Source organism: Tiliqua scincoides, chromosome 3, assembly GCF_035046505.1.
Source record: "Tiliqua scincoides isolate rTilSci1 chromosome 3, rTilSci1.hap2, whole genome shotgun sequence".
In the NCBI taxonomy this organism is placed as follows: Eukaryota; Metazoa; Chordata; class Lepidosauria; order Squamata; family Scincidae; genus Tiliqua; species Tiliqua scincoides.
In genome coordinates, this window is record NC_089823.1 from 206,606,319 (window position 1) to 206,628,541 (window position 22,223).

Consider the following 22,223-nt stretch of genomic DNA (forward strand, 5'->3'; position numbering starts at 1 on the left):
GCCTTTATGCATATACAGAGTGCTTGCCCTTACTGCCTAGTGTCCAAACAGGATTCCACCTCCCTCCCTCCCTCCCTCCCAAGCAACTTACACAAGGGAAGAGGTGCGCAGTAAGTCATAAACACAAGCAATCTTGCATTTCACAGCCTTTTTGTTTGCTGTTCACCTTTGAAACACGGGGACTGCCTTATACTACACAGAGTCTGGTCCCTCACTACCAATATCAGCAGCAGCTCTCCTAGCTTTCTGCCAGGGGGTTTAGGCAGTGTTACCTGGAGGTGCCAGGGTTGAACCCGTGACCTTCTGCATGTGAAACAAATAGGTGCTTTTCCCCCACCCGAAGCTGTGAACTCGTCCCAATTTTCCCTCTCTATACCCACACCAGGTACAACTCTGCCAACGGAAGGGGAGGAGAGCGCCTCTCATCCAGGCCAAAGTGGGCTCCGTACCACATAACCTTCCTTCTCCTGTGGAGGCACCCCCTTCAAGAGGGTAGAGTGTAAAACCGCCAGTGCTACCTCCTCTGGGGCGAGCCCAGAAGAGACTGCATTGTGGCAAACGGGCATAGCGCTAGGGCAGGTGCCCCCATGATAGCCCGTGACACTGTGATGTGACATCATGCCATGCAACACTGTGGATGTTGAAGTCATGAAGTCTGTTGAAGTCATGAAGTCATGAACACACTGTGGATGTTGATGTCATGAAGTCATGTGACACTGCAGTGTCCTGCCTCCTCCAGGACAGTGACATCATGATGGAAGTGACATCATGATGTCACGCGACACTGTGATGTTACGTGACACCGTGATGTCCCACCACCTCTGAGCAAGCCCAGTTGCGACATCATGATGGCATCATGGTGATGTCACTGCCCTGGCACCAGGGCTTCCAGCGACGCCTCTGGGGACACGCCCCCCAGTCCTGGTTCAGCCGCTGCTGCTTTGTGCCCCCCCAGTTCCCCTCCTGTGGAGGCGTCTCCGCCTCCCGCCCCTCTGGGGAGAGCCCAGAAGGGACACCATGACGTCATGTGACGTCACTGCCCCGTGCCAGGGCTCCCTGGGACACGCCCCCAGCCCTGGCTGGGCGCTGCTGAGGGGAGGGGAGCGGGCCGGGCGGCTGGGAGAAGAGAGCGGCGCCCAGAGCGGCCCCTCCGCGGGGGTCCTTCCCCCCAGAGGCGGCAGCCACCTGTCCTCGCCGGCGGTGATGACGCCGTCCTCCTTGGGGATGAGGAGCGCGGCGCTGACGGCGTCCTGGTGCCCCTCGATCTTGCTCAGCAGGACGGGCCGGCTGCTCTGCGGGCGCGAGTGGATCTCGGCCGCCATCTCGGACGCGGCTCCGGGCGCCAGACCCGCGGGAGAGAGGGGGGGAAGGAGGAGAGCGGCGCGACCGTAATCTCGGCTGTAGCCGCGCCTCCTAAACGCCTCAGCTGAGCGCCATCTTCCGTAATATCGCGAGTAGCCCCGCCCCCGGAAGAGAGCTCGGCACGGCCCGGAGCGCCTCGACCGCGCGACAGGAAACTTCCGGTTTATGCTCCGCCCACTGGGGACCGCACCCGGTGGCGGCGTCCAACGGTTGCGCGCATGGAGTGCGGCGCCGTAATCACCGTAGCAGCAGCGCAGCAACATTTCCTAGCCAGGGTCTGCCGTAAACCTCAGACTAGAGGAGCATCGCGAAGTGCTCTCCCTGCAGGGCTGGCTGGAGGCTTCGCTGCTGCGGCGGGGCCAGGACGGAACTTAGGCACGTGTACGTGCCTGTAGGTGTGTGTGCGAGTGCCTGCACGGGCGTGTGTACATGCATGTGGCAGGGTGTGTTTCTCAACCAGTGGTGCAGGTACCACCAGCGGTACTTGAGGTGGTGCCTGGTGGTCCCCAAAGGACCCCTGGACACTGCCACCCAGCAGCAAGACCAGGAATGTGACACAACGCCTTAGGGAGGCTCCAAAGCAAGCTTTTCCCAGCTCGAGCAAGCCTTCCAGTCCACCCTGCGCCTCTTACTGGTGTTCGTTGCACTGCATCTGGCCTCCCAACCCAGCAGTCACTGGTAATCCTGCCATCACCAGCTACTTCTCGTGGTGCTTCAAATAGGTGGACCCTGTGAAGTGGTGCAGTGAAGAGCAAACCTTAAGAAACACTGCTGTAGAGTCCATCCCTCTGAATTCATAGACTTACTTTTGAGTAGACATGTAGAAGGTTGTGTGGACATAGGAAACAGCCTCTCAGTTAGGCCACTGATCCAACTGGCTTAGTATTGGCTACACCAGGATGGCCAACCCACCATAAGAACATAAGAAGAGCCCATCTGGATCAGGCCATGGCCCATCTAGTCCAGCTTCCTGTATCTCACAGCTGCCCACCAAGTGCCCCAGGGAGCACACAAGACAACAGGCACAACCTGCGACCTGGTGCCCTCCCTTGCATAAGAACAGCCCCACTGGATCAGGCCATAGGCCCATCTAGTCCAGCTTCCTGTATCTCACAGTGGCCCACCAAATGCCCCAGGGAGCACACCAGATAACAAGAGACCTCATCCTGGTGCCCTCCCTTGCATCTGGCATTCTGACATAACCCATTTCTAAAATCAGGAGGTTGCACATACACATCATGGCTTGTACCCCATAATGGATTTTTCCTCCAAAAACTTGTCCAATCCCCTTTTAAAGGCATCTAGGCTAGACGCCAGCACCACATCCTGTGGCAAGGAGTTCCACAGACCAACCACACGCTGAGTAAAGAAATTGTCTGTCCTAACCCGCCCAACACTCAATTTTAGTGGATGTCCCCTGGTTCTGGTATTATGTGAGAGTGTAAAGAACATCTCCCTATCCACTCTGTCCATCCCCTGCATAATTTTGTATGTCTCAATCATGTCCCCCCTCAGGCGTCTCTTTTCTAGGCTGAGGAGGCCCAAACGCCATAGCCTTTCCTCATAAGGAAGGTGCCCCAGCCCCGTAATCATCTTAGTCACTCTCTTTTGCACCTTTCCCATTTCCACTATGTCTTTTTTGAGATGCGGCGACCAGAACTGGACACAATACTCCAGGTGTGGCCTTACCATAGATTTGTACAACGGCATTATAATATTAGCCGTTTTGTTCTCAATACCCTTCCTAATGATCCCAAGCATAGAATGGGCCTTCTTCACTGCCGCCGCACATTGGGTCGACACTTTCATCGACCTGTCCACCACCACCCCAAGATCTCTCTCCTCATCTGTCACAGACAGCTCAGAACCCATCAGCCTATATCTAAAGTTTTGATTTTTTGCCCCAATGTGTATGACTTTACACTTACTGACATTGAAGCGCATCTGCCATTTTGCTGCCCATTCTGCCAGTCTGGAGAGATCCTTCTGGAGCTCCTCACAATCACTTCTGGTCTTCACCACTTGGAAAAGTTTGGTGTCGTCTGCAAACTTAGCCACTTCACTGCTCAACCCTGTCTCCAGGTCATTTATGAAGAGGTTGAAAAGCACCGGTCCCAGGACAGATCCTTGGGGCACACCGCTTTTCACCTCTCTCCATTGTGAAAATTGCCCATTGACACCCACTCTCTGGTTCCTGGCCTCCAACCAGTTCTCAATCCACGAGAGGAGCTGTCCTCTAATTCCGTGACTTGGAGTTTTTTCAGTAGCCTTTGGTGAGGGACCGTGTCAAACGCCTTCTGAAAGTCCAGATATATAATGTCTGGCATCTGGCAATCACAGGCAGCCTGCCTCTAAAACCAAGAGCTTGCACATACCTACTATGACTTGTAACCCGTAAAGTCATATGGTTATGACTTGTAACCATATATGTGCCGCTGGTGTCATGCGGACACTTTCAAAGTGGCACTCACAAAGTCACCTGTCATGGCCACACTGGTTGATGCAGGGCTCCATGGCTGCAAGTGAAGAGCACTCCTCCCAGCTCAAAGGGGAGCAACAAGGGCCAGCAGTATGTTAATTTGGATTTTTATTTTGAGCTCCAATCCCTATAACAGGACAGTTAGGTTTTAAAAAGCAAACTCTTGTTGCTCTTGTTAGCCAAGTCTTCTCCAACTCGTTCCTGCAATTGCTTTACTGTAATGTGAACAGTACAATCATTTGTAATGAACAAGACAAAACACTGTGGCTAGAGGTTTTTTTTTCCAGATTTCCTCCTAGAATTAAATATTCTAGTAGTGGATATTAGTGTTCTGTCCACAAGAGGGTGCTGTAACCATTTAAGAAAATACCATTCATCCAGGACATGCCCATTACTGTATTCAAAATGTTTTGCCAATGTGAGTTTGTGCATCTAACAGAAGAGAGCATTACAAGTTATGTAACTTTTAATAGCTTGCATAGGTCCCAAAACCCATTTCCAATAACAGAATGTTCAGCATGTCAGTGATGCAATTAATGTGGTGGTCACAAGCCACAGACTATATCAAGCTTCCACCTAATCTGTTTGAGAAGCAGTAAGATCCGTTCAGCAACACAGTTAAGGGTGGCCATTGTCCTAAACCTCTGCACCAATTGATACATCATAGTCTTGCAGCAATAGGGCAGACGCATTGCATTGCTGATTTAAGTAATGACACTTAACATTTCTGCAGTGTTTTCAGATTATGCAGAGTGTTTCGCATGTATTACCTTGATAGTTGTCTTTCAACAACCCTATAAGGCAAGTATTGCAGCTGGGGAGCTGAGAAAAGAGTGACTTGCCTTAGGCTACTTAGTGAATTCATGAAAGAGGCAAGATTCAAACTGGGGACATACCAATTCACAGCTCTTGGCCACTGCCCCAACAAAAGCAAAGAGGTCAGTGGTGTAGGGCCATCAGGAAGTGTGTGAGGTGAGCACCACTGCCCATTCCCCCACAGTAAGCCTCCTCCTACTTTCCTGAGGGTCTGCTTGAACCTTGAGCTGGCTCTGACAGACTACCCATATATGTTTCTTGCTGTTTGCTTAACAATATTTTAGAATGGTGCAGTAGCCACATTTCTCCTTTAGGTGTCACATCAGTCTAAGACACCATCCTTCAGTATGTAAAAAAAAATGCACTGAGTTTTGTTCTTTTAATGGATAACACAAGGGACAGGGGACAGCAGACATAATGCTTTCAGCAGTTATATTTTGCATTGTCTACATATTGGTACCATCCAAGTTATTTCAAAATGTTTACTGCAGAGTACAGGTCATTCTTGGAAAAGCTGATTAGCACATCTGAGAGATCAACAAGGTTCTGTCAGACAGCAGAATACAAGCCCTGTGCTATCTTCCTTATAGCAGATCAATATTTATATGCAACAACTAAAAGCACAACTAATATATTCCTTCTATCACTCAGGCACTACATTGTTTTCAGCTGTTCATAATGCTTTTATTTTTTTCCCCTTTGTACAAAAAAATATAAAATTTAAATCCATAGAAAGTGTATACTAGCAATGACAAGTTTACATTACACCAATACAAAGGCATTAACTGGGACATTAGTTGTTTAAGTCTCAGCAAAACATGCACAATCTAGAATAAAAATGAATAACACTTAAAAAATTTATTTCTAAACAAGGATGCCCCATCAAACCACTCAATGGACAACAGTAGTATTAGAAAGGGCATGTACAAACTGAACAAAAAAATGTATACAGAAGCTGTCCTTTCTGTCCTAACTCTGGTTAAAGATTTCTCAAATCACGATACAAAATACTTAAGACCAAACAGAATTTCAAAAGTTGTTAGCACAGGGACAACTAATCAGTAGTTTAAAAATCTTTACTTTTTGAAAAGGTGTTTTAATTTTCACACACACATACACACACACACACACACACACACAAAATCCCAGCTATTTCAGGCTCCTTTTCAAACCTAGTTGACCATCCACATTTGAGCTAGTTTATAGTCAACCAATAGTTGTACAAAAATATTTAACAGAACTAACAAGGGCATCAATCTTCAAATTGGCTGCAGAAGGGAAACATTCTCCTCCCATGTTCAAGGTTTGTTGATCTGTCCCATAAACAGAACTGCACCTGTGGAAGAAAAAAATTGCAGATAATTGTATTAATTCACAAACATATCTTGTGAAGCTTGGTGGTTAGTAAAATCATAAAGTGAGGAAGCTTTCATAAGGCCGCAAACTTTAATTTATGGATCAATTTAAATTAAATGGATAATTGAAGGCAATACTTTTCAGTATTTTGAGAGATATTTGTTAAATAGTCATTGTTTGAGTGGGTCCTTTTCTGCAACTGATACACTTTTTGGCTAGATTCTGATTTAAACAATCTGATTCATGTCCTTTATACAATTCTGTTACTAAGGCTAAAATCAAAAGATTCCCCATGATGGTGGCTAAAACTATCGCCATCAGGATACTGATGGTGAACTAGGATACTTGGACTTGATTTGGAGAAGGATACATGTAGGATCGCCTTCTCCCTTATAAACCTCCCAGCCAAGTAAGATCTACAAGGCAGTGTGTCCCACTAATGTAAGATATCAGAAACCAGAGAAAGAGCAGCCTTTGCTGTTATGTTCACACTATCCATCTCACCTTGTAGAAAGGCATGAGTGGCTCCATCTTTGCAGATCTTCCAAGTTGGTGAAAATGTTTTAGGTCAACTAACTTTTAACCTATAGACGCTATAGTTTACCTGCTTTTGACACTATACTCCGTTTTTATTGCTGTGTCACTGTTTCATATGCTATTTTTAGAGAATTTTATTGTAAGCCAACTATTTTATGATACAAGGGCAGGGCATAAATATCTAACAAATAAATCTTTCATTTGCTCATATTATTTTTCTAGATGTCTACAGCAAAGATTAAAAGATAGCACAAATGAGCTACTAAACTGTATTTTAGGAAAAACTTCCAAAATGGACCTGAAACCCAGAGTATTTCATTCCCAACCCACTGCTAAAAAATAAGAGGTTGCATGTGTTGAGAAGCCATCCAGCATTAAATATCAGTGTTCTTCAGCCAATGCCAAGGGTACCTTTTACTAAACATGAAGGGCTGCTGCAAAGTCAGCATATGACACTATATAGACACACACAAGGTGCGATATGTTCGGCTTGGTTTCGCTCATCTGAAAGATCTAACTCCCCACCCCAGGTACAGCTTTAATAAACAGCATTTATGTACCTAAGGCTGCCACCCTGAAGCACCACTTCCTTGAGTTCCATTGCAATTAGACTGACACTTCCACATAAATGGGCTTAAAATAGTCTTTTCAAGCAGATGGTGTCTATGATTAGGACAGGGGGGGGCGTTGGGGGAAAGAATAAAACTAGACTGAAGCATTGCTTTGTCAATGCATGTCCTAGTGCCTCATTCCCCCTAAGAATGAAGGGGAAGGGGGGGTTTCACGGCACAACTAGCCTCTGCTGAGCCTAGAATATCAATGAGCCAAAAACAGAGCTGAGCAGTGGAGCAAAGAGAGGGGATGTGTGTTTTGACAACTGGCCAGCGCTCCTCTTCAGAATCGCATAATGTGCCTTTGATTGCTTAAGCTGCCTATGGCTGGGGACGGATGCCAGAAGTCTGCTCTTTCACAGCCCTGGCACTTCCACCTCCCACATACACCGTAGATGTAGATGAGTTAATAACTATGCTGGTGGAACAGAGGAATTGTTAGTCCTTGGCAACCACCCTTTGGGCGCTGAAATCCTGCACAGCTGCAGATTGCGCTTGCCTCCAGGAGCCAAAACCTCCTGTGCACAATGCAGAAGTTTCAGGACCTCATTTTATGTTAAGATAAGAAAGCAGATCTGGAAAATGTTTGTTTTCACTGTCTTGGCACCAGGCTACCATCTCCTGGAGAGTTGTGCTTGCATTCCACCAGTATCACCAGGAAACTGAGCAACGTAGAACTGCTTACCTGTAGGACTGTGTACTATGAAGAATACAAATGGTCTGTCAACTACAAACCAAGGAGGCGATGACCTGGCTATTAAAATTGCAGCTGGAACAAAAGACAGAATGATTCGTCACTCCATGGCTATACGGAGGATGTCTGTACCACTGGCGGTCCTGGGGGTTTTCCCTCCAGGGGCCACCCAACGTGGAAGTAATTGCGGTGAAGTCACCGTCACCGCAGTTGCTTCCATGCTGCCTCCTCCTTTCTCCCTTTTGAAAAAGGGGGGGAGGGAGGAGGCAGCCCAAAGGTTCAATTGAAGCCTTTTTAAATCACTGGAAGGCACCCAAAGGGCAAGTGCAGCTGCCTCCTGGGTGCTACTTCCAATGGCACAAGAAAGCTCCCTTGGAGCCTTCAGACCTTGAAGCAGGGCGTGGCTCCTCCAAAATCAGAGGAGATGTGAGCTGCTTCTGGTTGGCTCCTCAGCCATTCTATGGGCCGGCCTCCCCTTTCTTTAAAGTGGAGGAGAGCAGTCCTCAGACACATTCAGGAACTGCGCCTAGAGTGGCTGCCGAAGTTCCCTACCTATTTGAAGGCCGCCACCCTCTCCTACTCTTTAAAGAAATGGGAGGGAGGAGAAAGGGGTGGCCCTCAGATTAGCACAGAACGGCGCTGACAGTGGCTGAGAAAGACACTTGTGAAAAGCTTGTGAAAGACCTTTCATTGAAGAAGAAAATATCACAGTGTTAAAAAGAAAGTGTCCGCCCTTCTGTTGCTATTGTCGAAACCGATTCAAACCCATAACCTGAAAGGAAAGTTTTCTTATCCTCTTCTGCACTCTTATCTTTTATCCATCTGTAGCCAATGTAGCCATCTGCAGCCAATGTAGGCGCAGTTCCCAGCCACACAGAAAAACCGGTGGAGGGAAAGCAGGTCCCAGTGCCGCCACCCCCCCCCCCAAGTGCCTAAGAGCATGGCATCTGGGCATTTGCACCCCTTACCCCCCCATACACCACTGGTTTGTACAGAAATGCGAATGTGGCATTTGCTACATTTACTCTCTTGAAGTTTTCATTTTTTAGATGTAATAGAACAAGTACATCCCTCACTAGCCAGCCTAAACACATTGTCCTTAAACTATACTTTGTTCTGAACAAATGTCTGTAGTGTTGGGAAAGTCAACACTTTGTTGGGAAAGTTGTTGGGAAAGTCAACTACAGTCAAATAGCTATCCGAGAAATGACACAAGTGCCACTGGTTCAACTCATGTTTGCCTTGTGGCAAAAGACTTCCATTACCCTTTGTCAAGACACAAGGCTGGTTTCTCCACCCCTCAAGTCTATCAGATTAACTCTGCATCTGGCTTTGCAAAGCCATTGCAGATGTGCTTCAAGATCTGTAGAGCTGCTAGAGTGTAGAATAAAAGTAGAAATGGGATCTACTACTTAGTTTTGGTTGGAACAAAAAATGAGCTGCTTACTTGTGGCTGCAGAAGCTTTGGTTCCATCTTCACTAACTTCAATCTTTGCTTTCTGTAGAATCTGAGATACGTGAAGACTTTCTGTTCCTGTTAAACACATACAAGTTGATATGTATACTCGTGTTCCATTCTTTAGAAAAGCAATTTTCTTATACATCAAATCTTACTGAATTCTTGTACAATGATATTGGTTATTATTGCTATCAAGCTCCACCCAAGGCCAGCTCAAGACCACCAGGCACCTGAGATGGCATGCCTAAAGTTCCCTCCCCATTACCTGCTCCTGCACCAGGTTTTGCTCCTCCCACTCTGGATTGGAAAAGAGGAACAGAGTGGAGGAGGAGAAGAGGAGCATCTCTGATGCTCTAACCTACCAGTTGATTCTTCTCCACACTTCCTCACCATGCCCCTCTTCCAAACCAGAAGAGGAGGAGAAGTGAAGGCAGGTTCCTCATGGATGGGCTGGACCTGACTGTATCCCAGGTGCTGACAATGAAAGTGCTGATGAGGGTAATAACTCAAATGTTAAAATGCATAAGATTACTAGACAATTTAAGTGATAATGCTGCAGATTTTCAGCCGGCAACAGAAACAAGGCTGGGGTACAATAGACCAAATTACCACTGCTTGTGCAAGAACGGAGGAATGCAGCCAGTGCAGCAGAAAGGAAAATGAGAAGTACCACTTTAACAAGATACATCTCTCCTGATTTCAGAAGCACTACAGTAGCAACAGCCATACTTTTGATACAGAGGACAGGAACCGCATAGGGGCAATGGGTTTTCTATCCAGTTTCTATTAACTGCTGCAGAACTAGAGGCATTGCTTTATCAAACAATAGATACAATGCCAGATGCAAGAAAGGGCACCAGGATGCAGGTCTCTTGTCGTCTTGTGTGCTCCCTGAGGCATCTGGTGGGCCACTGTGAGATACAGGAAGCTGAACTAGATGGGCTTATGGCCTGATCCAGCAGGGCTCTTCCTATGTTCTTAGATAAAGCCTCATTTAAATTGCTGTAGGCAAAAGTTTATTTCACCAGCCAATACTGGTACAACCAAATTTTTTTCAATACTTGCAGTGATCTCCACTTTTCTCTCTGGGAAGCCTGGTGATCCTCTCCACCCTGATACCATCAAAACCACTTTCACTGTGTAACAGTCACAGACCGCACACATGGGACAGATTGCCACAAGAAACGCAGGATAAGAATTCCACTTCTTCACCCAAACTGGGGATCTGTTTGCCAACTGACAGACACACTTATCCTCCCACTGAGTTTTCTGAAGAGGGAGATGGATGGAGAGCATCTTAACAGACCTTCCTGCTTCACTTTTCTCTCTCTCTCTCTCATTCACATATCCCCATACAATCACACCCTGGGCAGCATGCAAGGCTGAGCAAGGGGAAGAGATGGGAAAACAATCTCGCTATGGGTTAAAGCAAAAGGGAGGTTTGTTTTCATCACGTAAAAGGAAAAGATGTATTGTGGATTAAAACGGAATAAGAAAAAAAGACAATCAAATCCTTTACTTGTTATAACAAGACAAAATAGCACTGCACCTGGGTCAAAAACCACAAACATGAATCAAGTATCTGCCACAGATCATAGGGTAACTTTGTGTTCCATCAGTAAGTTCCAAAGACAAGTTTCTGTGATAAGTGGCTCAATTTAAGGTAACCAATTATATGACACAAAACCCCAATGCAAGGCGGCATGAACAGACTCTGAAGATTACTCACGTGTTATCTTTGCAAAGTTTGCTTTTGACTGATCAAACATATCTCGAATGCCAAGCTCTTTCAGAGGTTCCTTTAAATCCGTTTCTGCTTCTGTTGTAAACCTGGTGAGCGTAAAATAGAAAAAGCCTCAATTGGGCTAAAAATACTCTAATTGCAGACGCTTTTCAATAGGAGAGTTTTGGCACAAGAAACCGAGGAACACAGTTACTTACTTTGGTAAAATAACCTGCACTCTCTTTTGTACCATGGTTGTCATCCAGCTCTGTATAGTTTTCGTGCTAATGTGAGGAATAATAGCTGACAAAGGGGTTGTACTTTCTGTGGGTAGAACAATCAACATGCTGATACTTTCACCATGGTACGGCAATTCAATGATATTGTACCACAGATCATTAGGAGTGCTTGTTGTGCCTAAACAAAGAGAGAAAAATACAGCTCAAAAAGCCTTCAGTCTCTGTTGCACAGCAAGGCAGTGACTGTAAGGAATCTTGGTTATATAAAGAACTTAAGCACAAGTCATGTTGATGTCAGGGAGACCAGAGCCTTCCTGCAGCCCAGTGTTTCAGCTTGCTTCCCCACATCATAGTTCATGTCTTCCCAGCAACACTTATGAGATAACACGGGAAGATCTAGCAAGACAAGTGGGGAACCACATGCTTTTTTTACGCTTCCACGATGTCCTTGTTTTAATTTTCTTCCCCACACTGCCACTACCCTACCCCATAGGCACTCTGTCCTCATTGCTCCCCTCCATGTTAATGCCCCAGCTTGTAGGTAAAAGGACAATATGGAGACAAACACGGGATCTTGAAAGTTCTAAACCTGCTTGCTTTCCTCCCTTGCCTCTTTCACGACCTTAGTCATGTTCCTGGGCTCAGGGGATACACACAAAGCCATGTACATCTGATGCCAAGAAGGCTGGCTCTCTCCCTTATCTTTCAGCTCTGGATACATTGTGTGTGGAAGAAGGGCAGTAGATAGTCAAGTCACTTGAACTTCTAGTCTTCTGCCCAGAGAATAGCTTCTAATAGCAGGAATTTTCTGCCAGGGCACATGCACAACTCTTGTGCCTTCAGGGAGAAGCGTGTAAAACCAGTATGCCTTTGATGAAGTGTTGGCATGAAGTATTGTTCATTGCATTGGTATGTGCATTGGTTGGTTCCAATGCAAAATATTGTTTGGCAAGCAGCTGATGACAAAAAAAGGAGGCCAAACACTCAGAACTGGCTATTATTACACAATTATTTCATTACTATTGCACTTATCAAAGTACACACACTTCTAGGACATGCAACACTAATACCAAGGTTTAAGCAAAAGGAGAGCTGTCCAACAAAAGTACTTCTATGCACTGAAGTGGAGAATCATTAGTCACAGGCGGTAGTTTCGGGGCATTTCCATGGTGACAGTGTTACTGTCCTAACCTGCCATGGATGAAGCATAGCTTGATGGCTTGCACAGGACCCAAGAATTCAGTCAACCTCCTCTTTAATTAAAAGATCCCCAGCATTGAAGTCAGAAAAAAATCTCTGCCCAGGAAGTCATGCTGTAGATAGCAACCACTTAATCTTATCAGCATTGACCACAAGTGAGCTGAAAGGAAGCAAAGACACACAGAGAAAGGCACAAGGGGCTTTCCCTGTCCTCGAAAATCACAATAGAAACTCTTACTGAGAAAACAAGAATTTTCCCCAGGCCTGTCCGGATCATACCAGCCACCTTTGTGTAGTTTGTTTCTAAATACCAGTAGGGGAGAGTTTGCTATGAAACAAAGACATCCAGCAAAGGGACAGCACACAATAGGAGTAATAGTTCCCACAGAAAACTTCCAATGCTAGGATCTCTTTGATCCTAACCTGGTAAAAGAAACTTCAGGTAGTCAATGGAAAACTTGAGAAGCAGCAGTGAAGCTAGCATCAAATGATTATTCTTCCCATGGACCCTTAAAGAGGAAGCTATATTTATTTCTTAATCAAAGCAGGAAGCAGATGGTCACTCCTGGGCTACATCGCTTCCATGTTTACCCTTTGTGGCAGAGAATGGTAGAGAATGTGGTAGAGAGTAAAAAATACTTTTTGAATGCAAGTAGGCAAGTGATTAAAAAACTGGTTTATGGAGCAAAAGGAAAGTTTGTCCATTATAAAAGAAACAAATCCAGTGATGTCTGAAGACTTTGGTGAAGACGACACAGACGTGTTTCCAGTAAAGTGAAGATTCAGGGAATACAACAGAGACACAACAGAGGAGTCTCCTTTCATCACAAATTAACAGCAGATAGGAAGAGAGTTGTAGAAAGAACGTGTTGCAAACCTTGTCTGGCTAAAATTAGCATTAATACTGTGAGAAGACTGGATGCTGTGAACGTAATGGGGAGGAATTAATTTCAACATGAACATCAGAGAAATTCACATTTACCTTTGAGTTACTTAAATACATTTAAATAGTCAGTTAAGCTCCTTACACAGGACGCTTTGCGTGGCAGGTTAATTTACTTTGCTAATGCTATTGTTGTGTACAAAATGCCTTTATTGGCTATTTCCAGTGAATGCTTCCATTCTCAAGTGCTGCCAGGATAATGCTGCAATTACACACTTTAGTTGGATCCAGAATACACTCCTGGAAGGCAGTAGTTTAGAGACTGGTTTTCTATAATAGCTGGGCCAGATAAAAACAGAATTTTGTTTTCATGTCTTTGAACTGCACATGAATTATAAACATCACACAAGCAGCAGTACAACAGCCCACAAACATCAGATATAAGAGTGCTGGGACTGCACAAATGGCCAGATTGCACAGTAGCTTGATTTGAAGTTGGGCTCTGTGCGAGGAGCAGCTTTTATTAACGAAGTGCTTTGAGGATCAGGGAAACTGCAGGTAGATTTCTCTATCCAAACTGCTCTCCGCCAAATAGGTCTTTTTTTCCAATTAAATGCAATAACTTTGGGAAACAGTTTAATATAAGGACCTCACAGAATTTGCACTGAACACTTTGTCACATCTTGCACACACTTACATGGGAGTAAGCCTCTCTGACCTCACTGGAAAGATAAACAACAACCAGCTGTCTAAGTCCATTGCCTTCTACAAAAGTGGCCTACAATAGAGTTGCTAATACGCCCAAGTCAATACCAAAGAACAAACAGGGAAAATTTGGTCCGGATTTTTCCTTTACGCTTACTCTGTTCCAACAGGCTTGATCTTTTTGTTGCAAAAGACACCACCATAGCAAAGGCAGTATGCTTTTAAAAAACAGCTTCCTCCGAATTACCCAACTCGGAGCCCCAGCTCTGACTAGATAGCCAAATGAGAATTATTTTTCTTAGATGGCAACTATTATTTAAAAATCCAAAGCAGAACAAAATGCCCAAATCAAACTACAGATGAGTAGGTAGATGTATAGTGTATATTTTTGTCTACTCCAGGAAATGATTTCTGAAGTCAAAGCTACTTATCTGACAGATTTGTGTTTTGTTAATAAGGTACGCATGTGGAGCCTCTCCAATTCATTTTAAAATCTGCCTTCTAAAAAAAAAGTTGCAAGCAGCAGACAGCCTAAGGGCCTGCAACTTAAGCTGCAGAGTACTGTAGACCATGCTATGAAGATCAACAGCTAGGCTGAGGAAGATCTCTGCGAGTAACTTCCACATGCAGTACCAGCCAGCCTCTCCAGCTGTTACAGTTGAAACTTTCTCCCCTTTCCCTATGTCTGTTCTAAGGGCCAACTATAAATTCAGCTTACTAAGAAGCAGGCTGCATCTTCTGAGGGTTAGGCATCAACTATTCTTAACTATTTCTAGGCAGGTTTCTCTTTATCTGTTATGCATGCTTTATGGTACTTACAGTCAGTGCTTAATATCAACAAATAAGATCTATCAAATAAAATCCCCTCAACTTGCTCAAGCACACTCTGCAAGCATTACAACGCAAACATATAGTTAAAGTATTGGAAAATGTAAATCTCACTCTGCATGGAGCACCATCCTGTTTACAGATCTTTACTGGCAGGACCCGGAACTGAACTCAAGCTATTAGAATTCTGGTCTGCGACATGTGCAGGACTATGTGATTACATGTAAGACTGAAGTGGAAGTCAATTTTTGGAAGATTTCACATTACTCAGTCATTGAGGGTAGTTTCCATTTTTTTAAAGTCATTTGTTCCCCTAATTATTTCATTCACTAAAACAGGGATGTCAAACCCATTTCATATAGTGGGCCATATAGCATTCATGGCACCTGCTGAGGGCCAGAAGTGACATCATTAAGCAGATGATGGCCAGAAATATGTACCTTGTTCTCACATAGAAACTCATTAGCTGCAAACGATAGAAGAGAAAATGTGCAAATCTTGTTATAATTTCAAGGTATCAGAGAGCCCAAATATAATGGGGGCCAAAGAAATTGTTTCCAGGGGTTGCATCCAGCCCACAAGCCTTATGTTTGACATGCTTGCACTCAGGCCTGTCAGACAATGAATTTACAAGTAAACATTTTATCTCAGTTCACAAAACAGTTCTTAAAAAAATACTTCCTGTACATTTACATGTTAACAATGTGTGAGCTTACCACATCGGAACACTGACAACTGAGCCAGCATAGGTACTTGGTAAGTCTTTCCATCAGCGCCAGTAAATGCACGCTTTTTTGTATTTTCTGGTTGAAAACGTGATTTCCATAACCCCTTGAAGTATACTGCATTCACCAGCACAAGCCTCGTCAAAGCACTATCAATAGCATCTGGAGATAAGACACTGTCGATCATACCTAAAAGCATCACAGACAGTTTGTAATTTACATGCATAAGACTATCAACCATAAAGAAAAAAGCAGAAATACATTAAATGAAAACCATAAAGTCTATGTACTAGTAATTCAGGACTGGCTTTCTGCAGCTCAATCAAGTAAAGCTAATGTATCGCGTTGCTGCTCAATAGTCTTAACACACTGATTCAGAGCAGTCATCTTTGCTCACAGATTCTGAAATACATCCTGACAAAGCAACTTTGAAATGAGCCTTCCTTATGAGGAAAGGCTACGGCGTTTGGGCCTGTTCAGCCTAGAAAAGAGACGCCTGAGGGGGGACATGATTGAGACATACAAAATTATGCAGGGGATGGACAGAGTGGATAGGGAGATGCTCTTTACACTCTCACATAACACCAGAACCAGGGGACATCCACTAAAATTGAGTGTTGGGAGAGTTAGAACAGACAAAAGAAAATATTTCTTTACTCAGCGTGTGATCGGTCTGTGGAACTCCTTGCCACAGGATGTGGTGATGGCGTCTAGCCTGGTAAAAGGGGATTGGACAAGTTTCTGGAGGAAAAATCCATTACAGGGTACAAGCCATGATGTGCATGTACAACCTCCTGATTTTAGAAATGGGTTATGTCAGAATGCCAGATGCAAGGGAGGGCACCAGGATGAGGTCTCTTAAGAACATAAGAACCTAAGAACAGCCCCACTGGATCAGGCCATAGGCCCATCTAGTCCAGCTTCCTGTATCTCACAGCGGCCCACCAAATGCCGCAGGGAGCACACCAGATAACAAGAGACCTAATCCTGGTGCCCTCCCTTGCATCTGGCATTCTGACATAACCCATCTCTAAAATCAGGAGGTTGCGCATCTTGTTCTCTTGTTATCTGGTGTGCTCCCTGGGGCATTTGGTGGGCCGCTGTGAGATACAGGAAGCTGGACTAGATGGGCCTATGGCCTGATCCAGTGGGGCTGTTCTTAGGTTCTTATGAGGTATTATCTGGATTCATACCTGTATGTTTTAATATAGCATTGTTAAAACTGTAGGGCAGCCTAATCTTGACATTCCTCCCCTTTCCTCCGGGTAAATAAAGTAGCCCCTCAATGGGGCTACTCAATTCTGCAGCAGCTCTGGAGCTGCCACAGAATCAAAGAGTTCCGTGTCAGGCCGCATGGTCCGACACAGAGCTCAGAATCTGGTGGAGCTAAGCTCTAACAGTTCCACCCTTCTCCGCCCCACTCCCTCCCCCAACATGCCTCCTTCTCGCCCTCTCCCTCCCCCGGAATGCTTCCTCCCCGCCTCACCCCATGCCTCCACCTACTTCTCCTCCACCCCGCAGTTTGGGTGACCACTGAGCAGTGGAGCACCAGTGTTCCACTGGCACTACTGCTGGGCTAGCTCCAGTACTGGGCTGGTGCTAAGGGCTTGCAAAGGTGCTTTATGGCACATTTGCGACGGTGAGCATCAGCTAACCGCCGGAAAGCACTGTTTAGGACTGGGCTCTGAATCATCTATCTAATAGCAAAACTAGTTATTTATATATAAACAATGAGGTTTTTAAACACACACACACACACACACACACACACACACACACACGGCTCTTTTTTGTTGCTGCATTGAAAAAAGGATTTATTTTTTACTTACACTTTACAACTTTCACAGAAAGTCTAAAAAACACAATCTAAAAATTTGACCATAGCAGAGAGAACAGAGAAGAATAAACAAAATGAACTGATGATCACATACCATTAGTTTTATTTTTTACCCAGTGATTGATAGTATCAGAAGCTGCATTCTGGTCCTTGAAGTCCACACTCTTCACACTGCACTGAAACACATCATTGTTTCTTGACACAAAAGGCACTTCCATTTTCAAGCCACTTTTTGCAAAGACTGCATTTGCAATCGTCACAACATCTTTATTCCTCCTTGCGACAATGTTCTTGTTGATCTTCTTTAGTACTTTACCAACTCCTATTTGAAAAACAGCGATTCCTTTACAGTTAAGACATGCGTAATGGCAATTATGTAAAGACTTAAAGATTTGGCGGAAAGAAAACTGAAGCAGTGACCCAAAGTAAGGTAGAAAGTTTGTTTTGAGTGATCCCAGAGCCAGCAAAATACATTATCTCAACAGAAAGACATCCTGGAATACACCAACCCTGCAACCCACTGAAAACTTCTATCCACTTAGGAAAGTTCAATATCAAGCTCAAGCCTCCTTTCCAGTAAACAAGCACAATTTGGAGATTAATAATCAAGTTAACAACCAAGTTCAGCATCACTTGATGACTTCCCCAAGGCTGTTTGATAACTCCGCTGCCATTTCCCACATGTACACAGCCTGGACAAGATACCAAACAATGCTACACTTGAAGTCACATTTCCAGAGTCCATTTTTTGGACATAGCATCACACAGGCTCTCAAATCCTTCCTAGCAGTATAGAGCCTCAAGATCAACTGTAAGGCTTATGCCACAAGTTCCCAAACTCTCTGGGAGTTCGGGAGCTGCAGTTAGTCTTTGCAGGGAAGGGCGAACGCAACAACATGATTCCCAGGATCACGGCACTGCCACAGGGGCTTCATTTTACGTACCAGCAGCAACCTCCCAGGGGTGCAAGGAGCCCTGTGGATGTCTCTGCAGAGCTCCCCATGCCTTTGAAAATGTAAAAATAAAGATTGCGACTCACTTCCGGCTTCCAATCGCGAAACCGGAAGGGCTTGCAATCTTTATTTTTACATTTTCTGAGGTTTGGGGAGCCCTGCAGAGGCTTCTGCGACGCTCCCTGCACCCCAGGGAGGCTGCTGCTGCTGGTAAATAAAATGATGTCCCTGTTGCCCCTGGCAGCAGTGCGATCCTGGGGATCACATCACTGCATTCCCCTGTGCCCACCTTAAAAGGGCAAAGACAGAGCTTCTCAGGCTGAGGCATCAAGACACCCCACTTTAACAATCTCTGATGTATGCATCGCCACAAGGGATCAAAGCAAACATCCTCAAGCCTGTGTAGAACTGGTAGAGCTGGCTCATGACACTTACTGTACTTTGCTCACAGTTGCCAAACTGCATTGAATGATGAATTGAGAAACATTCTATGCGTTTTGCCAGAACAATGGATAATCCCACTGGATAGGCTATGCTATGTAGAGGTTTAGAAGAAAGCAGCTTAAAGAGAGAAAAATTACAGCTTGCTAGGAGTTATTATCTTGTAGTTATCAGATAATCTGAATATAGCCCAAGGAAAAAAGTTTCAATGCATTAACATGCTTACATATCATTTCAATAGGATGAGGAGAACTCTAATAAGGTTATGCCACTGGAAAAAAAAATTTAGGTCACTGGGGTTTGAAGATGGTACCTTAGCATTTACAATTCTACTGCTTAAAGCCAGGAGAGAAGTGCAATAGTGGACAGTATGCAGGACGTTACAGTCATATTTCTGCAGACCAGGGGAAATGCTCATTTTGGGAAAAGGTTTAGTCAAATGAATTGCATTCCAAATCATGCCAGCATTCTGAAATGTGCTCAGAAGTTGTGGCACTTGCAAAGGAAAGGAAAGCAACCAGCTCTATCAAAACCCCTATCAAGGGAAAGAGCCTGGCTGGTGAATTAGATTCTGATCCCTGCCAGTGTCAAAACATAGCCTGACAGAAGCGAGATCCTTAGTTAGAGAGAGCGCCCTGGAAAAGCTACTAGGTTTGAGCTTGCAGCAGCACTGAAGCGTCCAAACCTACAAAGAGCCAAACAAGTGGGCTGTGGGATTACTGGTCACTAAATACAGGGACATTTTATTGAACAACATCTGAAGGCATGTATTAAGGGCCATCCGTCCCGCACAGAGGGGCATTTGATCCTTCCCACACAGCCCTGGCAATGAAAATCAATCCTGTTTGTTTTGGAAGCGAGAGGGTGGTCCTTGTTAAGCTTACTGTGTTCGGCATCAATGTGGAATGCAGTGGCCAAGGATGCCTTCTGGTACAAGAGATAGTGCTTCACTGCCAGATAACTGGTTCGTGTTCTCAAGCACAGTTCACTACTGTTCTTCCCACAGGTCCCTCTTTGATTAGTCTCTAAATCAAATCATCACACCAATTTTCCACAAACCCTGAAACAGGAGATAAGGACTGACCATTGACATTGTATCTCATCACTGTTGTCAGCTGCTTCTTGGTCTTGCCATCGGCGCCGAGCTGAAGCATTCCGAGGACTGAAGCGATGCCATGAGGAGAAACCACAATATTATCCTTGGGTCTGGTTTTGGCAAGCTGATTGAAAACTTGAATTCCAATGTCTGAGCCCAGTTCCTCCAGAGACAGAGGATTCGGCTGGAAACCCAAGCTTGTCGATGTCAAGGCAGCAAAGAGGAGAGGGAAATGCCAGTTCATGGTTCCTAACCAGAAAGAAAAAAAGAAAGACATTTAACACAATTGTCAAAAACTATTTCAGTTCTCCAATGCTCTTCTCTGTAGATGCTGTTTACTAATGAGAAATCATAAACACTGCCTACTGGGAACAAATTTCATGCAGCTGCCTAGATAAGGTTCAATCTGGCACCCTTTCACAAGTGGAAAGGCTGACATGAACTGAGTCATACAGCTATTTTATCAGGCAGGCAAGATGCCAATAGGACTGAAAGCATCAGTAGGTTCCAGCAGTATAGCTAGAGGGGGTGCAAAGCACTAAGTTTTGCAGGGAGCCTCACCACACTGTGCAAGCAGCCCCTATCCCCCCCCCCCCCTTTGGAGCCATTCCGGGCCACTAAAGCAAAACGGAGGTATACGCTACTGGTAGGTTCAGTACATGAGACTCACTCCACAAATGTAGGACCTGAAGCCTGAAAAGGTACTTGGGGTTCTGCACAGTCATGTGATACACATGCTGCCATAAACTATAACATAGCTAAATACACTCCAGTTATATATGTTCTTATGCGTGCCAATTTGAACAAGATCTTTTTGTTTAAAACCACACACTGTTGTGTATGTGGTTAATTCGCTTGTTAGCTTGGGCTTCTGCATTAATCAAACCCCAATCATGTGTTATAATTCTATGCTATTCCATGAAAAAAACTCAAACAATTTTACTCCTGAGATATACAACTCCTTAAACTGTATAAGTGATAATTAAGACGGTGGGTTCCTAACCTTGCGCTGTGTGGCCTGAATGCACTCATTAATATGCTTCTATTGCCTTCAGCACATTAAGCTTCTGGCAAGAGACTTTGCATTCCTGAACAAATTTGTGCTCATTCCTGGGCTTTTCTCTGCATTCAATACTTGGTTTTGTAAGCAAGAGATACAGATTAAGGAGGAGTTTCCATAGGCACCAGTGATAGCCATTCCTTGGTCCTCTTTTCTGACTCATCTAGCAGTAGCAGGCGGGTGCACTCTAGTCTGCAAGAGAGGTCTCTTTTTGCGTTCCATAATTTTTCCCTACCGCTGGAGCAGAGTGAGGCTTCTTTCCTTTCATTCATACCCTCCTTCCATATCAAAACTGAAACATTTTCAGTTATATAGAGGAGAAGGCATTCAAGTCGGACACAGGCAATCTGTTTGGCCCTTCTGCTAATGCCCTAAACTGTCTCCTCTGTTCAGGACAATCTATGTAGATAAGCTACTGCCTCCCTGTTCTCCCCTCCAACATAGCATCTATTCCAGCTGTCCTATGGGAACAGGAGACAACGGGGACATGAGGTAGAGCAAATCCAGTGTTAGAGCAAAAGAAGCCTCTAGCAGTAGGATTTCCTTTTCGTCCCAGATTTCTTCAAAGCTGCAGTGAACAGGCAAACAACTGAACAGCTCTGTGATCTCTAGAACTGCAGATGTGCAACTGCAGTAGGAGCCATCATGTGGTGTGATCTGAACAGTAGCTGAAGCAGGCCTTTGGAACTGCAACAGAAGGCATCTATCTCCGGACCAGATCAGACGGAAAGCTCTTCAACCTCTCCAGACTGAGAGCAAAATCCAAAGTCCAGCTGAAATGTCTGCGTGACTTCCTCTTTGCCGACGATGCAGCTGTCACTACCCACTCTGCCAAAGATCTCCAGCAGCTCATGGATCGTTTTAGCAAGGCCTGCCAAGATTTTGGACTGACAATCAGCCTGAAGAAAACACAGGTCATGGTTCAGGATGTGGACTCACCTCCCTGCATTACAATCTCTGAGCATGAACTGGAGGTTGTCCATGACTTTGTGTACCTTGGCTCAACGATCTCCGACACTCATTCTCTCGATACCGAGCTAAACAAGCGCATCGGTAAAGCAGCTACCACGTTTTCCAGACTCACAAAGAGAGTCTGGTCCAACAAGAAGCTGACGGAACATACCAAGATCCAGGTCTACAGAGCTTGCGTCCTGAGTACACTTCTGTACTGCAGCGAGTCATGGACTCTTCACTCACAACAGGAGAGGAAACTGAGCGC

At 45.0% G+C, this 22,223-nt stretch overlaps 2 protein-coding genes across 2 annotated transcripts in view; both read right to left on the bottom strand.

Annotated features, from left to right (window-relative positions):
• The window catches only part of WDFY1 (WD repeat and FYVE domain containing 1), a 30,908-nt gene extending 29,452 nt beyond the window's left edge, over window positions 1–1,456 (bottom strand). The window contains exon 1 of the mRNA XM_066622213.1: window positions 1,186–1,456. Within this exon, the coding sequence (XP_066478310.1) occupies window positions 1,186–1,322 (137 nt within the window). The 5' untranslated portion in view covers window positions 1,323–1,456. The remainder of the gene's footprint in view (window positions 1–1,185) is intronic.
• Window positions 1,457–5,769: 4,313 nt separating this feature from the next.
• Window positions 5,770–22,223, bottom strand: part of SERPINE2 (serpin family E member 2) — a 35,797-nt gene continuing 19,343 nt past the window's right edge. The window contains exons 2-9 of the mRNA XM_066621766.1: window positions 19,933–20,193; window positions 17,549–17,776; window positions 15,609–15,806; window positions 11,256–11,454; window positions 11,044–11,144; window positions 9,303–9,389; window positions 7,847–7,930; window positions 5,770–5,993 (exon numbers count right to left, since the gene is read on the bottom strand). Coding sequence (XP_066477863.1) covers window positions 5,956–5,993; window positions 7,847–7,930; window positions 9,303–9,389; window positions 11,044–11,144; window positions 11,256–11,454; window positions 15,609–15,806; window positions 17,549–17,776; window positions 19,933–20,188 — 1,191 coding nt within the window. The 5' untranslated portion in view covers window positions 20,189–20,193 and the 3' untranslated portion in view covers window positions 5,770–5,955. The remainder of the gene's footprint in view (window positions 5,994–7,846; window positions 7,931–9,302; window positions 9,390–11,043; window positions 11,145–11,255; window positions 11,455–15,608; window positions 15,807–17,548; window positions 17,777–19,932; window positions 20,194–22,223) is intronic.